Below are 15,703 nucleotides of genomic sequence, written 5' to 3' on the forward strand. Positions count from 1 at the left end.
AAGAAGAGAGAAGGAAAGAGAAAAAGAAGAGGGAATAGAGAGGGCAGAGATAGAGAGAGAGGTGGGGAGCAAAAAAGGAAGAGAAAAGAAACAGCAGAAACCAGCGAGTGTTATTGTGTAAGGTCAGGTGAGATCCGTACCTTCCTGGATTTACTCTGATACTTGACTGCTTTCTTCGTTTCAGCCTTTGCAGCTTCAACGTGATCGACTGCTTTACCCACATTCACTTCAATGTTATCAACCATGTTGCCCTGAAACATATGGGGGGGAAAAAAACAATGAAAACACATATAGGTTGTCTTTCACACACAGATGTGAAGACCGGGGCTAGTTGACACACAGTGAAGTTATTTCTGATCCTAGACTTAAACAAGTCAATGTGTTTAATGAACTGTAACTTATTTCCTGTACAATAATGTTCAATATATTTAAGTCAAGACTTTGGTTGTATAGAAATTGGTTTTCAAAAACAAGCCCACCCTGATTCACTGGAGTAAAAAGTGTGACAACTAGCCCCGGTCTACCCTACACGCTCTGTAGAATGGGGATTTGAATAAAATGGATTAATTAGAGAAATACCACAATCTTACCTTTCAGTTATCCTCCATAGCAAGCATTTAAGCAAAATAATGGTGGATTGGTCAAAATAGTATATTATAAATATATATAATATAGGCTCCAAAACCTTGTGAACTGCAAAGGTCTACATAGAGAGCTGCCTTCTAAGGAACTAATAAGTAATGATCACTCATACGAATTATATGCTACCGTTGAAAGTTTTTTTTTAAAGAAGTTAATCCTTTTATTGAGTAAGGATGCATTAAACTGATCCAAAATGACAGTAAAGACATTTATAAGGTAGCAAAAGATTTCCATTTCAAATAAAAGTTGTTCTTTTGAACTTTCTATTTCGTCAAAGAATGCAGCTGCTGCAACAACAGTTTTCAACATTGACAATAATAAGAAATGTTTCTCGTGCTCGAGTCTGTCACACGTCCTTGGACTCCTTGGAATTGTACGTGTAAATGTGTAAATTGCCCAAGCTTATTTTGTCCATAAGATCGAAAGATCTTAAAAAGCCCATACATCTGCCCGCCCACAGACCAGAAGTGGTTGAAAGTGGACAAAAGAGACGGATCAAAACACCAGGTGTAAATGTGAAAGTGTTTCAATCGTCTACTAGTGATCCAATTGACCAAAACGCATCTTAATACCAGGTGTAAACAGGGCCAATGATGCTTAAAATGTTGTCTAGATAAGCAGCTCGCAGGGTTTTGGAAAACAGCTATTGACATTCATTTCTTCTAAACAAATCTTGAAGGTGTAATGGGTGAATAAAGTTTGTGTCCAAATTAAATAAAGCAATAATGAATGAGAGGAAAACAGGCAGCAAGGGAGATAAAAAGGTACGAACAAAGAGGAGTTAAGAGCACTCACATGTGAAAGAAGGGGCTGATGGGAAGTCACTCCGACCTGTTGCATATGGCTTAGCAACCAAGAGACCAAACCAACAGAACGAGTTTGAACAAAGAGGAAGAGAGGAAAGGATGCTACAGACCAGACATAGAGAAGCAGAGATGACAATGAGGGGAAAGTTAGAATACAATGACAGTGTGAAAGGATGGAGAAAATATTGGACAAACGGATGCGTGCGATGAAAGTGTGTGTGTACCTGGCTCTCCACCAGCATGGCGATGTCCACAAACATGTCATGCAGTTCCTTTATGCTGCTCTCCAGACGCACAATGTCTTTGTGACGCGCTTCAATCTCACTCAGCGCTTGTTTAGAGATCCCGGAATCCACGATCTACAACACAAACAGCAGTTTTATCAGGATGTAGAATGAAACATTCATATTCGACAGATTTGGGGATTTAGGGATGTCTTGGTCTGAGTCTTAAAATATTATGGTCAGGTTATGGTCTAAGACATGGGTCTCAAATTATCACTAGACTAGTGGTGTTAAACAGTTATGACAAATACCTCAGATGTAACCAGTGTTCAGAGAACACTGCTTTAAAAGCAACATGTTACATTGTTCTTTCTAATAAAAAGGAACTATTGTTACTTTATATGACAAGTATTGGGTTTGCATTACATTTGCATTATAAAGTACGTGGGTGGGCTACTACTGCATTGATGGTATGAGATAAGGGTGTATTTACACAGCAACCACAATCACAGGAAACAATGAATCACTCAAATGTTACATTTGTGACAAAAATATTGGCCGGCCAGAGTCAACGCATTTTAGTAAAGTTATTTTGTTGTTGTATTAGAGGTGGTCAATGTGAACAAAATAAACATTTTTGCCACCAATTCGATAACGTCAAGATTTTGAAAGTAATTATAATTAAATTATTTATACTATAATAATTTTCCACATTACACATTATTCCACAATTTTTTCCACATTAAATTTTAAATATTATTAAAATAATCAAATTTCAGGATTCCAGAAATTTTAGGAGCTTAAATGTTCTTCGGGCATCCCATTCTTTTTAACCAATGAATTTTTACATGGACTTTTCCAGTTGTTTGTGATTTTGTGAGTTGCTCAGAGTTTTTACCCAATAAAATATTTTAGAGCTTTATAAAAAAATATATTATTAAGGCTTTGTTTACCAAGGTCACCGTCTGTGTCTGTGATTGGATATATTGAGATCACGCTGCAAAAACACGTAGTAAATAGAAACATTTGACATTCTTTAGAGCACAAACAAATACGCACTGGAGGGTTTACCTAATTTGTTTCATAAATATGATATTATATCAGTATCAAGTGAAGGTGCTCTTGCTTTCCCCGCTCCCCGTAGAACCCCGCCTGACTGTATAATTCGCTCTTCCTCTTCTTCTCCTGAATCAGTTTCTGGTTCAAACATATATGGCTGAATTACATCAATATTTCCACTTGTCATCGTGTACCGTTTCCTACAGTAAAGTTGAGCGAGTGGATCAGGTAGTCCGAGATATGAGTGGAGGCGGGGCTAATTTACATATTCATGGTCCTGCGTATACTAAATGAAGCAAAGGTGTAGAGTTACTTTAAGCCTATTTTAAGACATGAAGAAATTATTTTCACAGGAAAAAAACATAAATATGCCATTTTGAATATCAAAGAGGAGTTTTAAGGGATGAAATGATTGACACTAAATCATTTTAAGTCTTCTTGAGTTCCCCTAGTGGGTATTTTCCCCAGTCCCATAATTGAGAACCACTGCTTTAAAATATGGATGACGTGGGAAAACGGTTTGAATTGTTGGTCTTGACTCCAGCTCGGCCCCACACACACACACACACGAAGGCACGCATTACCCCTGCAGTGAAAACGGCTGCGTTTCCTCCCTCCAGCATCTCTTCCAGCTCCTCATCAGTCGTGGTTTTACCAGCTAGAGCCAGAAGAAAGCACAAAAACAAGTCAAAGACAGAAAAGAGGAATAGCACAGCGTCAGTTTGACACGTTTCTACCGCAAGCCTGAGAGAGAAACGTGTTGTGCGCCGCACACTGTGAGGCTGAGGAGATGTTTAGTAAGGTCGGTCTCATGCGCTGGTGTTTATTCAGGAGTGAGAGTGCGGGCGACACTTACTGATCTCTAATTGTCTCTGAATGCGACCTTTGCTTTTCTCTCTGAAGTCCACCTGAGCTTCATTGTATTTGGTCATCACATCAACAAACTTCCTGGAAAGAACAGCGTGCTGGCGGGGCAACATGAGGGCAGAGTTAATTGAGCGTGTGTATTTGTGTGTGTTGTGTCAGCGGGATGTTGACTCACCTGTGATTTGCGTATTCTCATGTCGGCTGATACTCTTTCTGCTTCTTCTGCCTCGAGATTCCTTTCAATGGCTGTATGGACACACACACACAGGGCAGGGTTACTATAGTTAACTAAAAACTAGAAAACAAACTAGAAAAAAAAAACATGTTCAGAACTTTTAATAAAATAAACGTTAGGTAAATAAAATGAAACGGAAAATTCAAAAATAAAAGCGAATCCAAATATTAAATAAAACTATAAGAGTATCTCAATGATAGTGAAATAACATTGACACAGGGTAAACTTTGCATTAAAGGTGGATAAATGGCTCACATTATTCTGGGTCAGAGGTGTTTGAAAAGCCAAACCTTTTTCTGTGTGTCCTAATTCTTTGCTCTAATGGGAAAAGCACAAAGCGGGCCAGCACACATGTAAGGACACTTACTCTTGAGTTTGTTCCGAGCATTGTTGGCCATTTTCTTGATGTCGTTAGTAAGCGCCTCCAAATCATCCTGTGTCTCTGTTCACAGAGAAGAAGAAAACTGAAGTTAAGGGGAGGTGTAAGAATGGAGAGATGAAAGGAGATTAAAACAGCACTGGTTTGTGTATGTTCTGTCATTGTTAAACACTTCCATATGAATATTTTATTGCTCAGAGGTTCCTCTTTCACAGCTTAGGAGACTTAATGGAGTTAGGTTTCATATCCGGCTCAGCAAGAGAATTGAAAGAATTTCATGTTTTTTAAAAGAAGTCTCATCAAGACTGCATTTATTTGATCAAAAATACAGTAAAACTGTAATATTGTAAATGTGTAAATACAATTTTAAATAACTGTTTAAAATTTAAATATATTTTAAAATGTAATTTATTCCTGTCATGTTAAAGCTGACTTTTCGGCATCATTACTCCAGTCTTCAATGTCACATGATCCATCAGAAATCATTCAAATATGATGATTTGATGCTCAAGAAACATTTCTTATTATCAATGTTGAAAATATTTGAGCTGCTTCATATTTTGGGGAAACGGTGATACATTTTTTCAGGATTCTTTGATGAATACAAAGTTCAAAAGAACAGCATTTCTTTTAAATAGAAATCTTTTGTAACATTATAAATGTCTTAGTCACTTTTGATCAATTCAGTAGATCACGAGCAGAACTTTCCACTCCCATCAGTTCTTTTATGGGATTGCGCTCTCACAATAATTTGCCCTTTTTAGTAAATTTGGCCCTTAATATTTATCAAAAAGAACCTCAATGACTCTAAACATTTGAATGGCAGTGTATAAATTTTCTCTCAAATGTTTATTCAAAACCCCATTAAATTAGACAAATCTATTTATCAATATTCATTTATAAATATTGTATTGTTCATTGTTAATTCAATTTAACTAATTATCTAAGATAATGTAATATACAAATTGAAAATGTATTAGTACATTACATTTTACACCATTTGCTTACTGTAAATTGTTTGTTCATTATAAGCTCATGTTAACTATTGCACTAAATAATGTTAATGTATTAAATAAACCTTATTAAGAAATTCCATCAAAGACCTTTGTTCTTAAGACAGCTTAAAAAGTTTGAAGTATCTAAAGTTGGTATGTTACATTTTTATCGAGCTGTGACTGAAAGTGTACTGACTTCCTCAATCACCGTGGTTTGGAAGTTCCACCGCTCAGCAGAGAAGTCATATCCGTAATATAGTGCGGTCTGCCTCAAAAAGTTATAAGTTAAGATCTTCCCACTATTGATGACCTTTATACGTTTGCAGAGAAAAGGACTAGCAATTCAGAAAGATCCAACTCATCGGGCCGGACACCTCGACCTTCAGACAGACGACTCACAGAAATAAAAACTAAATCCAAGCGGTTTTCTGAACAGCAGTTATTGTAGGATTGTTCATGCACTTAATTCCTTTGGGATTTATGTATCTGTATTTTATTTCTGGTAATTGATAAGATATGTATGCATGTGTGCACCCTATTGCTATTGCAGAGTATATTGCAGTGTCCCAATTTGCCTACTTATACTATGCCCTATAAGCATGTACTATTTTTGTGAAAAAAAAGTACATACTTTTGAGTGTGTAGCATAATAGTAGGCAAGCTTTGGGACGCACTCCTTTAACTCTGTCGCTTAGTTATGTGCATCTTGTCACCGTTTAAACTGACCTGTCAATCATCTTGTCACAGATAAAATCCTCCACATTCAATTGAATTGAATTTCCTAGCATTTCTGAGAGAAATACAGTAGCATGTTGATCTGCCAGTCGTGGGTCTTTCATGCGGTATAATTTGCATAATGACGCATTTATAAGTTAATGACCAAGCGTAACTTTACAAAAGTTCACAATGCTGTCTTCAGATAACATGTGGATAACATTGAATAAATATATTTTATTTTTCAGATACTGATTATTAATCACTCAAACCCTTTTATCTATACCTCTCTACTTAACCGTCGCACATCCGCCATGTTTTATGTGTGTTTGTAGTTCTAATCGAATCCTCGTCCAAAGCGCAATGGGTTGTGGGTAACATTAGCCGTTAGATGCACAGATCTACACTTCAGATTCTAACCAGAAAAAGTAGACCATCTGGGTATCTTTGGAAATTTAATTTCAACATACTATGATTTGGGACACACTAATTCTAATTTTGAATTACTATTTAGGACGAAAAGTATGCAAATTGGGACGCACCATATGTCACCTGTTACTCAGTGACTGCGGTTACTACCAGTCAGTGGAAAAGTGTTGAACTGGGTCATAATGAGTGAACATGTGAATGTGTCTTACTCTGGTCTGATGTTGGGGCAGAAAGAATAACTGAGAAAAGTTTCTTCACTTCGGTCACATTCTCATCAATCTTATCAATGCTGCTCCTGATGTCTTCAATCTGAAACAAAGAAACAAGGTCACTTAAATGGCACAAACCACAATGACACACATTCACGCAAAGCACATCAGAAGTATTACAAAAACACGACTGTGAAATATACAGAATAACGTGCCTGGCCGAAGAACTCATCCATAAAAGCAGCGTTGTCCACAGCAATCTCAACATCCTCGTCATCATGATCGCATGTCTGAAACAAATATCACGTAAAGACGTAAGGAAAAGTTAGTTGTGTTTTTAACTATCTCATGCTGTCTTTTTACACACCCTTATATTGTTAGGACTAGTTTCACTAATTCACTGTCTAGAAACTAAATTACAATTTAGTACAGATTTGGAAAGATATTTAAACTCTGATTGCATATCTAGTGGATTAACCCCTGAAAATGACCGGTAATTTCCTGGCTTGGGAATTACTGAGCCAATAAAAATAACTGATAATCAAGAGCTTGTTGTGACTCATAAACAAAATATATATTTTTGCATTTTAAACCTTTCAAATGGAGCAGGCAGCAGATCAGCAAATGTATTCAATTAAAACCACTACCTTACCACAAAATAGAGCGTAACACTAAAAGTTCAAAAACCTATGATCTAGCTAGACTTTAGTAGCCTATGTATTAAGGCAGTGTGTTCAAGTCTTAAAGTCATGAAATGGATGTTGCGATAGCGTTTTTATAGTTGCTTTTTAATGTTTTCCTTTCTTCAGTGTGTAATGTATGCGTTTCTGCATGTATACAAACCTCAGTCTCCCACAAAGCGATTTATTCAATCTAAAGGCCGGGACACACCAAGCCGACGGTCGGCCATAGGCCATAGGCTAGTTTTTGCGGTGTGTTCCACACGTCGGCTCTCGTCGTGCTTGGTGTGTCCCAGGCCTAACAGAGAAACCTGATACAGACTTGCCGAAAACGCCTTGATCGAAGACCAGATATTACTTCCTCAATACGTCCATGTCACAAATATGAAATATTAGCATAATGCCTGCCAAAATGCATATGCAAAGAAACGCTGTTCTTAAACAGTACAACAATAAAATTTAGCTTACTCTCATGAACCTGGAAAAGTACAACGCCGGCTATATACAAAAAAGACTACTTACTAATGTGAAACGTTCTGCTCAATCATCCTTACTTTGTCATTCACATTTTCACAATCTGACTACACTCGAAATTATTTCGTAAAACCAATAATATTATTAACTGTGCGTTTACAATTGCTGTAGAAGCCTTGCAAGCTGCAGCTCGCGATTATGTTGAGGGGCGTTACATTTCTGACACACTTTGGAGAGCGTCAAAGGTTTCTATTTACAACATGTTTTTACAGTGTTGAGCAGTGTAGCCAATCAGACATACCTGTTGACAATGAGCAATCAAAAGTGTTTCAGTAGAATACATTCTTCACTTATAACGCCAACATTTCTGTTCAGTGCAGAGTTGTGCACGTTCACAAATCCTCTCATTAAAACAAACAAATTTTAGACATTATGTAAATAAGAGATTCATTGTGCAGTTGGCTTCATTGACTATAACATAACTTTGTGAGATTGTGATGAACTAAGACGAGTGCCAGCTTTTTAGTGATTATAAAGGGAGCACTCTTTTTTCTGTTCAAATTAACAGTGGTTTCTGAACGTAGATGCTTTAATAACAAATCCTTTCTCTGAAGCGATTATGCTGGGATGAGTAGGCCTAGGTCGTGCAGGCGACAAGTACATTTTCAAGTAAACAAGTAAACAATTTCATCATGGATATCTATTTACATGTGTTTTTAAAGGGAAAGTGCATCTCATTCCTTAACCTTACCCTGGAGTTGGTTCACCCTCAATAATCGAAATAATGAACTTTCAAAATAGCTGGAAAGTAACATCCCACATGTTTTTTTCTTTATTTTTTTACTTATTACTTACTTAAACAGAATATGGCTTTAAACGTCATATCATTGTTTAGCTATAGCATATGATCCGGATTAAAACAAATCAAAGCGCAACACAAAACAGTACACAGATCATTGAATGAATCCTTACAAAGTGACAAGACAAGCCAACATGGCTCAAACACTGGATATTTCCAGCTGTAAACTTGCGCTCGATCGGCCCAAAGTCCGGCATCCAACCAGCACTGGAAGGTCTCTACGTGTTACTGTCTTTTCTCGCGGCAAAGTATTTTTGATTAAAGGCTATACATTTTTTTCATATGTATTCTCTCGTTATTTCATCTGACTCCATAAATGAAAAGGTTTTTAATGATATCCGTGCATCATTAAATGTGAGCGAATGTTTGACTATTCCTTTAACCCTAATGAAAATAATGTCAAAGTCACTAGAATAATGGCCATAACAATATCAGAAATTAATCCCACAGACCATAATAAGTCTAAATAGAGGTATTTCATGTGTATATACATTCAGAAACAAAGAAGTTGGATTTTCATCATCATCTGATGGTGGCCATATTTGATTTGACCATTACGTAATTCATGGCACTATGGCGGATGAGCACCTCTGTGATTTCCCATGTCTAGGGACTCAGTTCAAGTGAGAAATTCCCCCAACACCAAATTGCGAACGGGTCTACAGGCCAGGTACTGGATTACACTTAGAATAATCAAATGTAACAATTTATTATGTCAGGTAAATGTATCATTACAATTTCATAATCAGTTGAAAGATAATCAATAAAAAATATCAAATGCTCTGGAATAAAGAGGAGAAATGTTAACCTGACATTAGGAAATGCATGAATGCTGAGAGTTTCGGCGATTCTCAGCATTCACGGGCTGATCTGAGGCACAGAAAAGGCCCTGATCTTTTTGCAGCATTCCATTATATAGCCAGAACCTCCTTCACGTGGGAACATGTGCTAACAATGGTAATTTGCATTCGGAGGTCACACCTTTTGTGTGCAGAGGGCCATTTGCTTGAAAGTCACCCCTTTCTGTGTGCAAGTTATCTCTAAACTCTTAAGAGCTTTATTACCTTTTGGTTTAATTCTTTGGAAATGAGATATTTGTACCAGTCGCACTGAGACATTTCAAATGATACCAAACATGTATAAAACTATGATAATTGTTCACATTAAAAACATATAGACTCTTGTGTGAGTTTGGGTGATCTCACCACGAGTGGGGGATGAGGGGAAGAAATGTAGATTAGAATGATTCTGGGGTGAGATTTGAGTCTCGAATGGTGCACGAGAGTGAGTTCAAATGCTAATTTTCAACAGGATCCTTTGTCCACTCGAGGACTGATCGTTCCTCAACTAGTTTTCCAGCCTTACACAGGTCTCGCTTGTGCAGTGTATTGGCACGAGGCTATGTCTTACATGCACATTACAAAAACCACAAAAAAAATCTATGATAAATTAGTTTACAATTATCTGCTTTAATTTCACTATCTGTAACCATAATATTTGCGAATGACACCGATATAATGTTCACCTCTTGTTCCAAGTCAAGTCATGAGTTTGTAGTCTAGTTCTCTTTAGATTTGGGTTCTGTTTAGTTAATGGGCTTTGTTATTAAACTGCACTTTAAGATTATGGCTGTTAAATTGATCATGTCACATGAACATCCGATGTTACAGGCCTCTGCTGACAAGGCACAATGTAAACTGCCCTGAAACAGATGCTTCAGCAAACTGGCAAATCTAGACTTTTATTGCATGTAAAGTCTTCCTAAATGGACAACACGGCTCTCTATAAAATCCTTACGAAAGTAAGTAGGCTAAATTGTGTTTTTGTGCAATGTTAGCAGCAGCAATGTTACAGCAGACTTGCACAGCACTTTATAAGGACAGAAAGGTGTGTCTTGTGATGTTTTATGAGGAGCATGTGGAGACTAGTACTGTTTTCTATTTTAATGATAACTTTACTGTCAAATGACGCAATTAAACAAATTTACACCGTCATGGAACAGCATAACTCAAATGTCAAAAGACACGAGGGTTAAAGTCTGAGTGAAATCACACCTTCTTTATGACACTACTCAAGGATTTCTCTACAGTCATCAAACTTGCGGCTTCGGCACTTTACCACACACACGCACACACACACACCTTTGTATCTCTGTGAAACCCTATATGAAGCTCAAAAACTTGAACTCATTCAGCATGTTTTTTAAAACATACATACACTACTGGGCAAAAGTTTGGGTAAAAGACACTTATAATGTTACAAGTGTTTTCTATTTCAAATAAATGCTGTTATTTTGATCTTTCTGTTCATCAAAGAGTCCTGAAGAAATGCATCACGGTTTTCACAAAAATATTAAGCAGCACAACTGTTTTTAACATTGATAACTATAAGATTCTGAAGGATCATGTGACGCTGAAGACGGAGTAATGATGCTGTAAATTCAGCTTTGATCACAGGAATAAATTACACTTTAAAATATATTAAAATAGAAAAGACTTATTCTAATGGTTAATAATACTTCACAGTATTACTGTTATTTACTGTATATTTGATCAAATAAATGCAGTGCTGGAGTAGGTGGATAATATCAAGTTAGCACAGTATTAAGCTAGATTTTTACATTTTATGAAGAATACACATATGGATATGTTGGTACCATCTCGGTTGTCAGACGATGCTAGATATTTTTTTCCATTTATTGTATCATTCAAAAAGGATATTTAATTGTTCCTGCTCATTTTCCTTATTTTTACATTTAAAACCCTTAAACATCATTTAACGCTCACTTAAAGGTAATCTTTAAAAATGCTAATAATTTAATAACACTGATATAATTTGGAAAAAAATCCCAATTGATTTTTTCTTACATTATAATTGTCAGGGTAAAGGTGAGGTATTTAACAAACTAAAATCATCAGATCAAACTCGGGGTTTAAATACACAGAGAAAGTAATCAACTGAACAGAAACAGGTGCGTGGAACTAATTAACAACCAAGGAAACTAACGGGAACATAGTCAGGAAAAAAACGGGACAGTACACCGAGAAAAACGAAACCAAAACTGAACATACACATTACAATACTGTTGTGTTTATAATGCTATAATGTTATAATGAGTAAATTCACATCTATAAAATAATCACAAAATTACTGAGTTTAGTTTTTTTGTGTTGGAATCTTAATTTTAATATTGTCCATAACGGCGTTGTAGAAAGTTACTTTTAAAAGTAATGCATTACAATATTGCGTTACTCCCTTTAAATGTAACCAGGGCTTGACATTAACTTTTTTGCTCACCAGCCACTGTGGCTACTGGTTTTCCAAAGCTACTAGCCACTCAGCATTTCCACTAGCAACAATTAATTATGACATCAATACCATGGAAAGAACTGCCATATAGATATTTTTAATATTATCTTATATTTTGGCACCATGTATATTAGGCTGCTGTCATTTATGACCTGACGCACTGATCCATTATACTGTTACACATGCATTTTCTTTCTCGAAAACGTTTGCGTTCCCTTGCAAAGATATTTGCGTTCTCTCGAAAAAAAATCGCAAAAACTTCCTGTTTAATGTCCCACTGGCAGCGTTTCAGACAGCTCCGTACATTAACAATGGAGCAGTTTATTATAGTGTTTGAACTTAGGGCGTTTTCACACCTGAAAGTCCGCACCAAGGTTCACATTTTGATACATTTTAAACTTTCAGAAAGTTTTGGTTTGGTTTCACACTGCAATTATGCGAGCGCACTAAAGAACTTTACGTGACATACTTGCGTCCTGTCGTCATCATCTATGTGAGCTGCATCTCGACATTGATTGGTTTGTAAATAGTCTGAAAGTCCGAACCATTCAGAAATGCTTTCACACTAGAAACGAACCAAACCTTTGTTCAGTTTGATCCGGACCGAGACTACCTCTTTTCGTCGGACCAAATTTCATCTGTTTGGTCCGGACCGTGGTCCGGGGGAGGTTTCACACCTGCAATTTTGATTCGGACCAAACTGAAAAGTCCGAAAGTCCGGACCAAACAAGGTAGGTGTGAAAGGGCCCTTAGACTCAAATATAAAGAAATGGAGTCAGTGCTTAACACAAGGAGTTCAGTAAAGTTGACAATATATTCACAGATTTGAACTTCCCGGATCAATAACTCATGAGCTAAACGTTGTTAAAACGCAAATGACACCTATAACGAGCTACAACCCAATTTTCCTCAGAACAAACTTTTTGAATTGAATCATTCATGCTGATGACACGAACATTGCAGAATGACTTACGAAGTTTAATACTTAGGGTTAGATGATTGTTAGACTGATCTTTAATCATAAGAGCAAAATATTTTTCTTATTGTCACTGATACCTGTATGAATGATGGTATGGTGGAAAATATGTTTACAATAGTACATTTTTATAAGAGACCATCAGCCAACACTCTAAAAAATAATTCAGTGACTTAGTAAATAATTAACTTCATTAAACTTCTAGATAAAATCTCTGAATATCATTTACTTGATGGTTTGAGTTGAACATACCAAAATAATTGACTAAACATCCAAGTTAATTTTGTCTAAAATTGACAGTTATATTTAATTGTTTTCACTAAAAGAATTCAGTATTTTATCTAACCAATTATTTATTTATAATACACTTAATATATTTGTGAAATTTCTATCAAAATATTTGAGAATGGAGAATTAAACTGATCCGTTTCGAGAACCACAAATATTACTTAATTCAAGAATAATTAATTCGACACAACTTTATTCCAAAAGATAATAAATAGAATTATTTTGGATGATAAAATGTTCTCAGAACTGTGCACTGTTTGTTTATTGGCAGGTTATCCAATAGCGCAGCATCTTTCAGCTATGAGTGAAACGCAGGACATCTCAGGCACGAGAACCTGCGCTGATCCGGTGCGAATGGGATAACAGACCCGGTTGATTGCACTTGAATTACTTTTTAAATGTTTACCTCTAATATGTTTGTTATATGAGTTTAAATGTAGGAAATGTTGTATATGTGTTAAAACAGTATAAAATATGCTGTATTGCTGTAGGCTGATCATTGACAATAAAGGCCAATGTCATGTATAACGTTACGTGTGGTTGTGGGGAGTATTTTACAAAGGTTTACAGGAAATTAAAAGTTACTAATACTCATACTAGGCATGTGCCGGTATCAAATTTTCATGCTGCGATTAATTGATTGAGCTTTTATCACGGTATACGGTATTATCACGATATTTTAATTGCACAAGAGAAACAGACGGATTGGGGATATCTAAAAAAAAACTTGCATCACAATGTGTAATTGTGATTGTCAAAACATTAATTTTATTTTTTAGTGACAACATGTTATAATGTTTACATGGTACAGTTACTGAGGCTACTGTTTGTATTATTGCTTAACACAATTTTCATGATTTCAATTAAATTCTTGGATTTAATTTCAATCTTGATTCAATATTGACTCATTTGGATAAATATTAGGTAGGCTACAGTAGATAGCCTGCATTTAAATGTTTCTCAAGAAAAAATATATCTCACATAATGCTGTAAACATACAGAGAGAAATTAAATATAATGCATACAATATAAATATAATAATAATATAAATATAAAAATGTAATATGCCGTAATTTTCATTATAATAACAATTATATAATGACAAGTAAACATATATTAAAATAATATAGTGCACATATTTAGCAAAATACTCCTCTCTATAGCTATTTTCTTATAGTCAACTAACATTAAATGGCTTTCCTGAGGTAAATGTAACGTTCTGTGACATAATTGTTCTCCTGCAGTGTTATTGACCTCTTTCCGTGGTTGAAAAACACTGATTGATCGAAAGTACGTACCTTTCGGTGGGTTGTACTGTATCTTTAATAAAAAGTAACAGATGATCTGTTTACTTGAACTGAGGCGCGCGATCTGTCACGTCACATTTACAAGCACCAAAACAGTATTTATTGTCTGAATTTCGTTATAAAACCTGAGAGCTGATATTTTTTTCATATCAAAAGTAACCTACTCTGTCTAGTCTGTCGGTGTCAGGGTCCTCTTTGCTGCGCGATTTTTCTCTGGGTGAGAAAATGGATGTGTGGCGCGAGACCGTGTGAAAGTGTCAATTGCGTGAGTCTCAAGCTGCTGAATGCGTGAGAGTTGGCAGCCATGCGGGGGATAAATAGTCGGCAGCGTTCCTCCTTCCGCCGTGCTTCTTTTCCATGTGAGGATTGTTTACATTAGACTAGAGTGCACACTGCATTCACACAGTGCTTATACATGTGATGTGGGGATTGTTTACATCAAAGTGCGCATGTGTTTTGCGCAGCATATACGCATTGTTTTTTAAGCGGTTGATGGAAAATAAGCTGATGCGCGTTCTAAAAATCTAAATTCGGATCTATTATTTTTCACGGTATTTCGAAGTCCCTGCGATAACAATATCGTGCATATTCATTACCGCGATTTATCGCATTACCGAATACCGGCACATGTCTAACTCATACTATAAAAGTTAATATTACTCAAATAAAAACAGTTAATATTTCTCATAAATATAAGGTGTTTCTCAATGTCAAGGAAGGATCCTCGGAAGCAGTTATTTCGAGGATGCTACGTCATCGACATCCGTCAAAGGACTGTGCCAATGTCGAGGATCCTCAGAATTTCAACCAAGGACTGAGTCCTTCGTTCAGAAAATATCCCATACACAGGAAAAGATGCATATGTGCAGCCTTCATGCTCTCAAATCACCCACAACCGTATTTGCCAGCTTTGCTATCTTGTTAAAAAAATAAAAAATGTCGGACGTTAGCGGAGTCGGATGTTGTGTACATCACAACTTTTTGATCTTTTTGAATTTTTGAAGCGCCAAAAGCGGACCTTTTCACTGACGTAATGACGCAATGACGTGAACTTGCTAGTGTGTTCCATTTACGTGTTCTCCGAATGCTAAGCCTCTGAAGGAAATGACTTGGGAGGATCAATCCTGCCAAGAAAGTATCCTTGACATTGAGAAACGGCTATTGTTTCCTCAATTAGCTATTTCAACTAAATTAAGTGTTTTCCACAGCATGACAGTGTAACTGTGGCGCGTGCATCGATATTGACTACCA

General features: G+C 36.3%; 1 protein-coding gene across 12 annotated transcripts in view; it reads right to left on the minus strand.

Moving 5' to 3' along the window:
- Positions 1-15,703, minus strand: part of stx3b (syntaxin 3b) — a 35,610-nt gene that overhangs the window by 7,996 nt on the left and 11,911 nt on the right. For 6 of the 12 annotated variants that reach the window (XM_077235813.1, XM_077235812.1, XM_077235815.1 and 3 more), the window contains exons 2-9: positions 6,775-6,849; positions 6,560-6,659; positions 4,201-4,275; positions 3,774-3,844; positions 3,588-3,696; positions 3,316-3,389; positions 1,673-1,807; positions 141-251 (exon numbers count right to left, since the gene is read on the minus strand). In XM_077235813.1, the coding sequence (XP_077091928.1) occupies positions 141-251; positions 1,673-1,807; positions 3,316-3,389; positions 3,588-3,696; positions 3,774-3,844; positions 4,201-4,275; positions 6,560-6,659; positions 6,775-6,849 (750 nt within the window). Of the gene's footprint in view, positions 1-140; positions 252-590; positions 1,551-1,672; positions 1,808-3,315; positions 3,390-3,587; positions 3,697-3,773; positions 3,845-4,200; positions 4,276-6,559; positions 6,660-6,774; positions 6,850-15,703 lie in introns of all 12 variants that reach the window. The other 6 variants (XR_013205839.1, XR_013205838.1, XR_013205840.1 and 3 more) reach the window with 3 other exon arrangements.

Source organism: Siphateles boraxobius, unplaced genomic scaffold, assembly GCF_051911475.1.
Source record: "Siphateles boraxobius isolate OS27281-9 unplaced genomic scaffold, OSU_SipBor_1 2, whole genome shotgun sequence".
Taxonomy (NCBI): domain Eukaryota; kingdom Metazoa; phylum Chordata; class Actinopteri; order Cypriniformes; family Leuciscidae; genus Siphateles; species Siphateles boraxobius.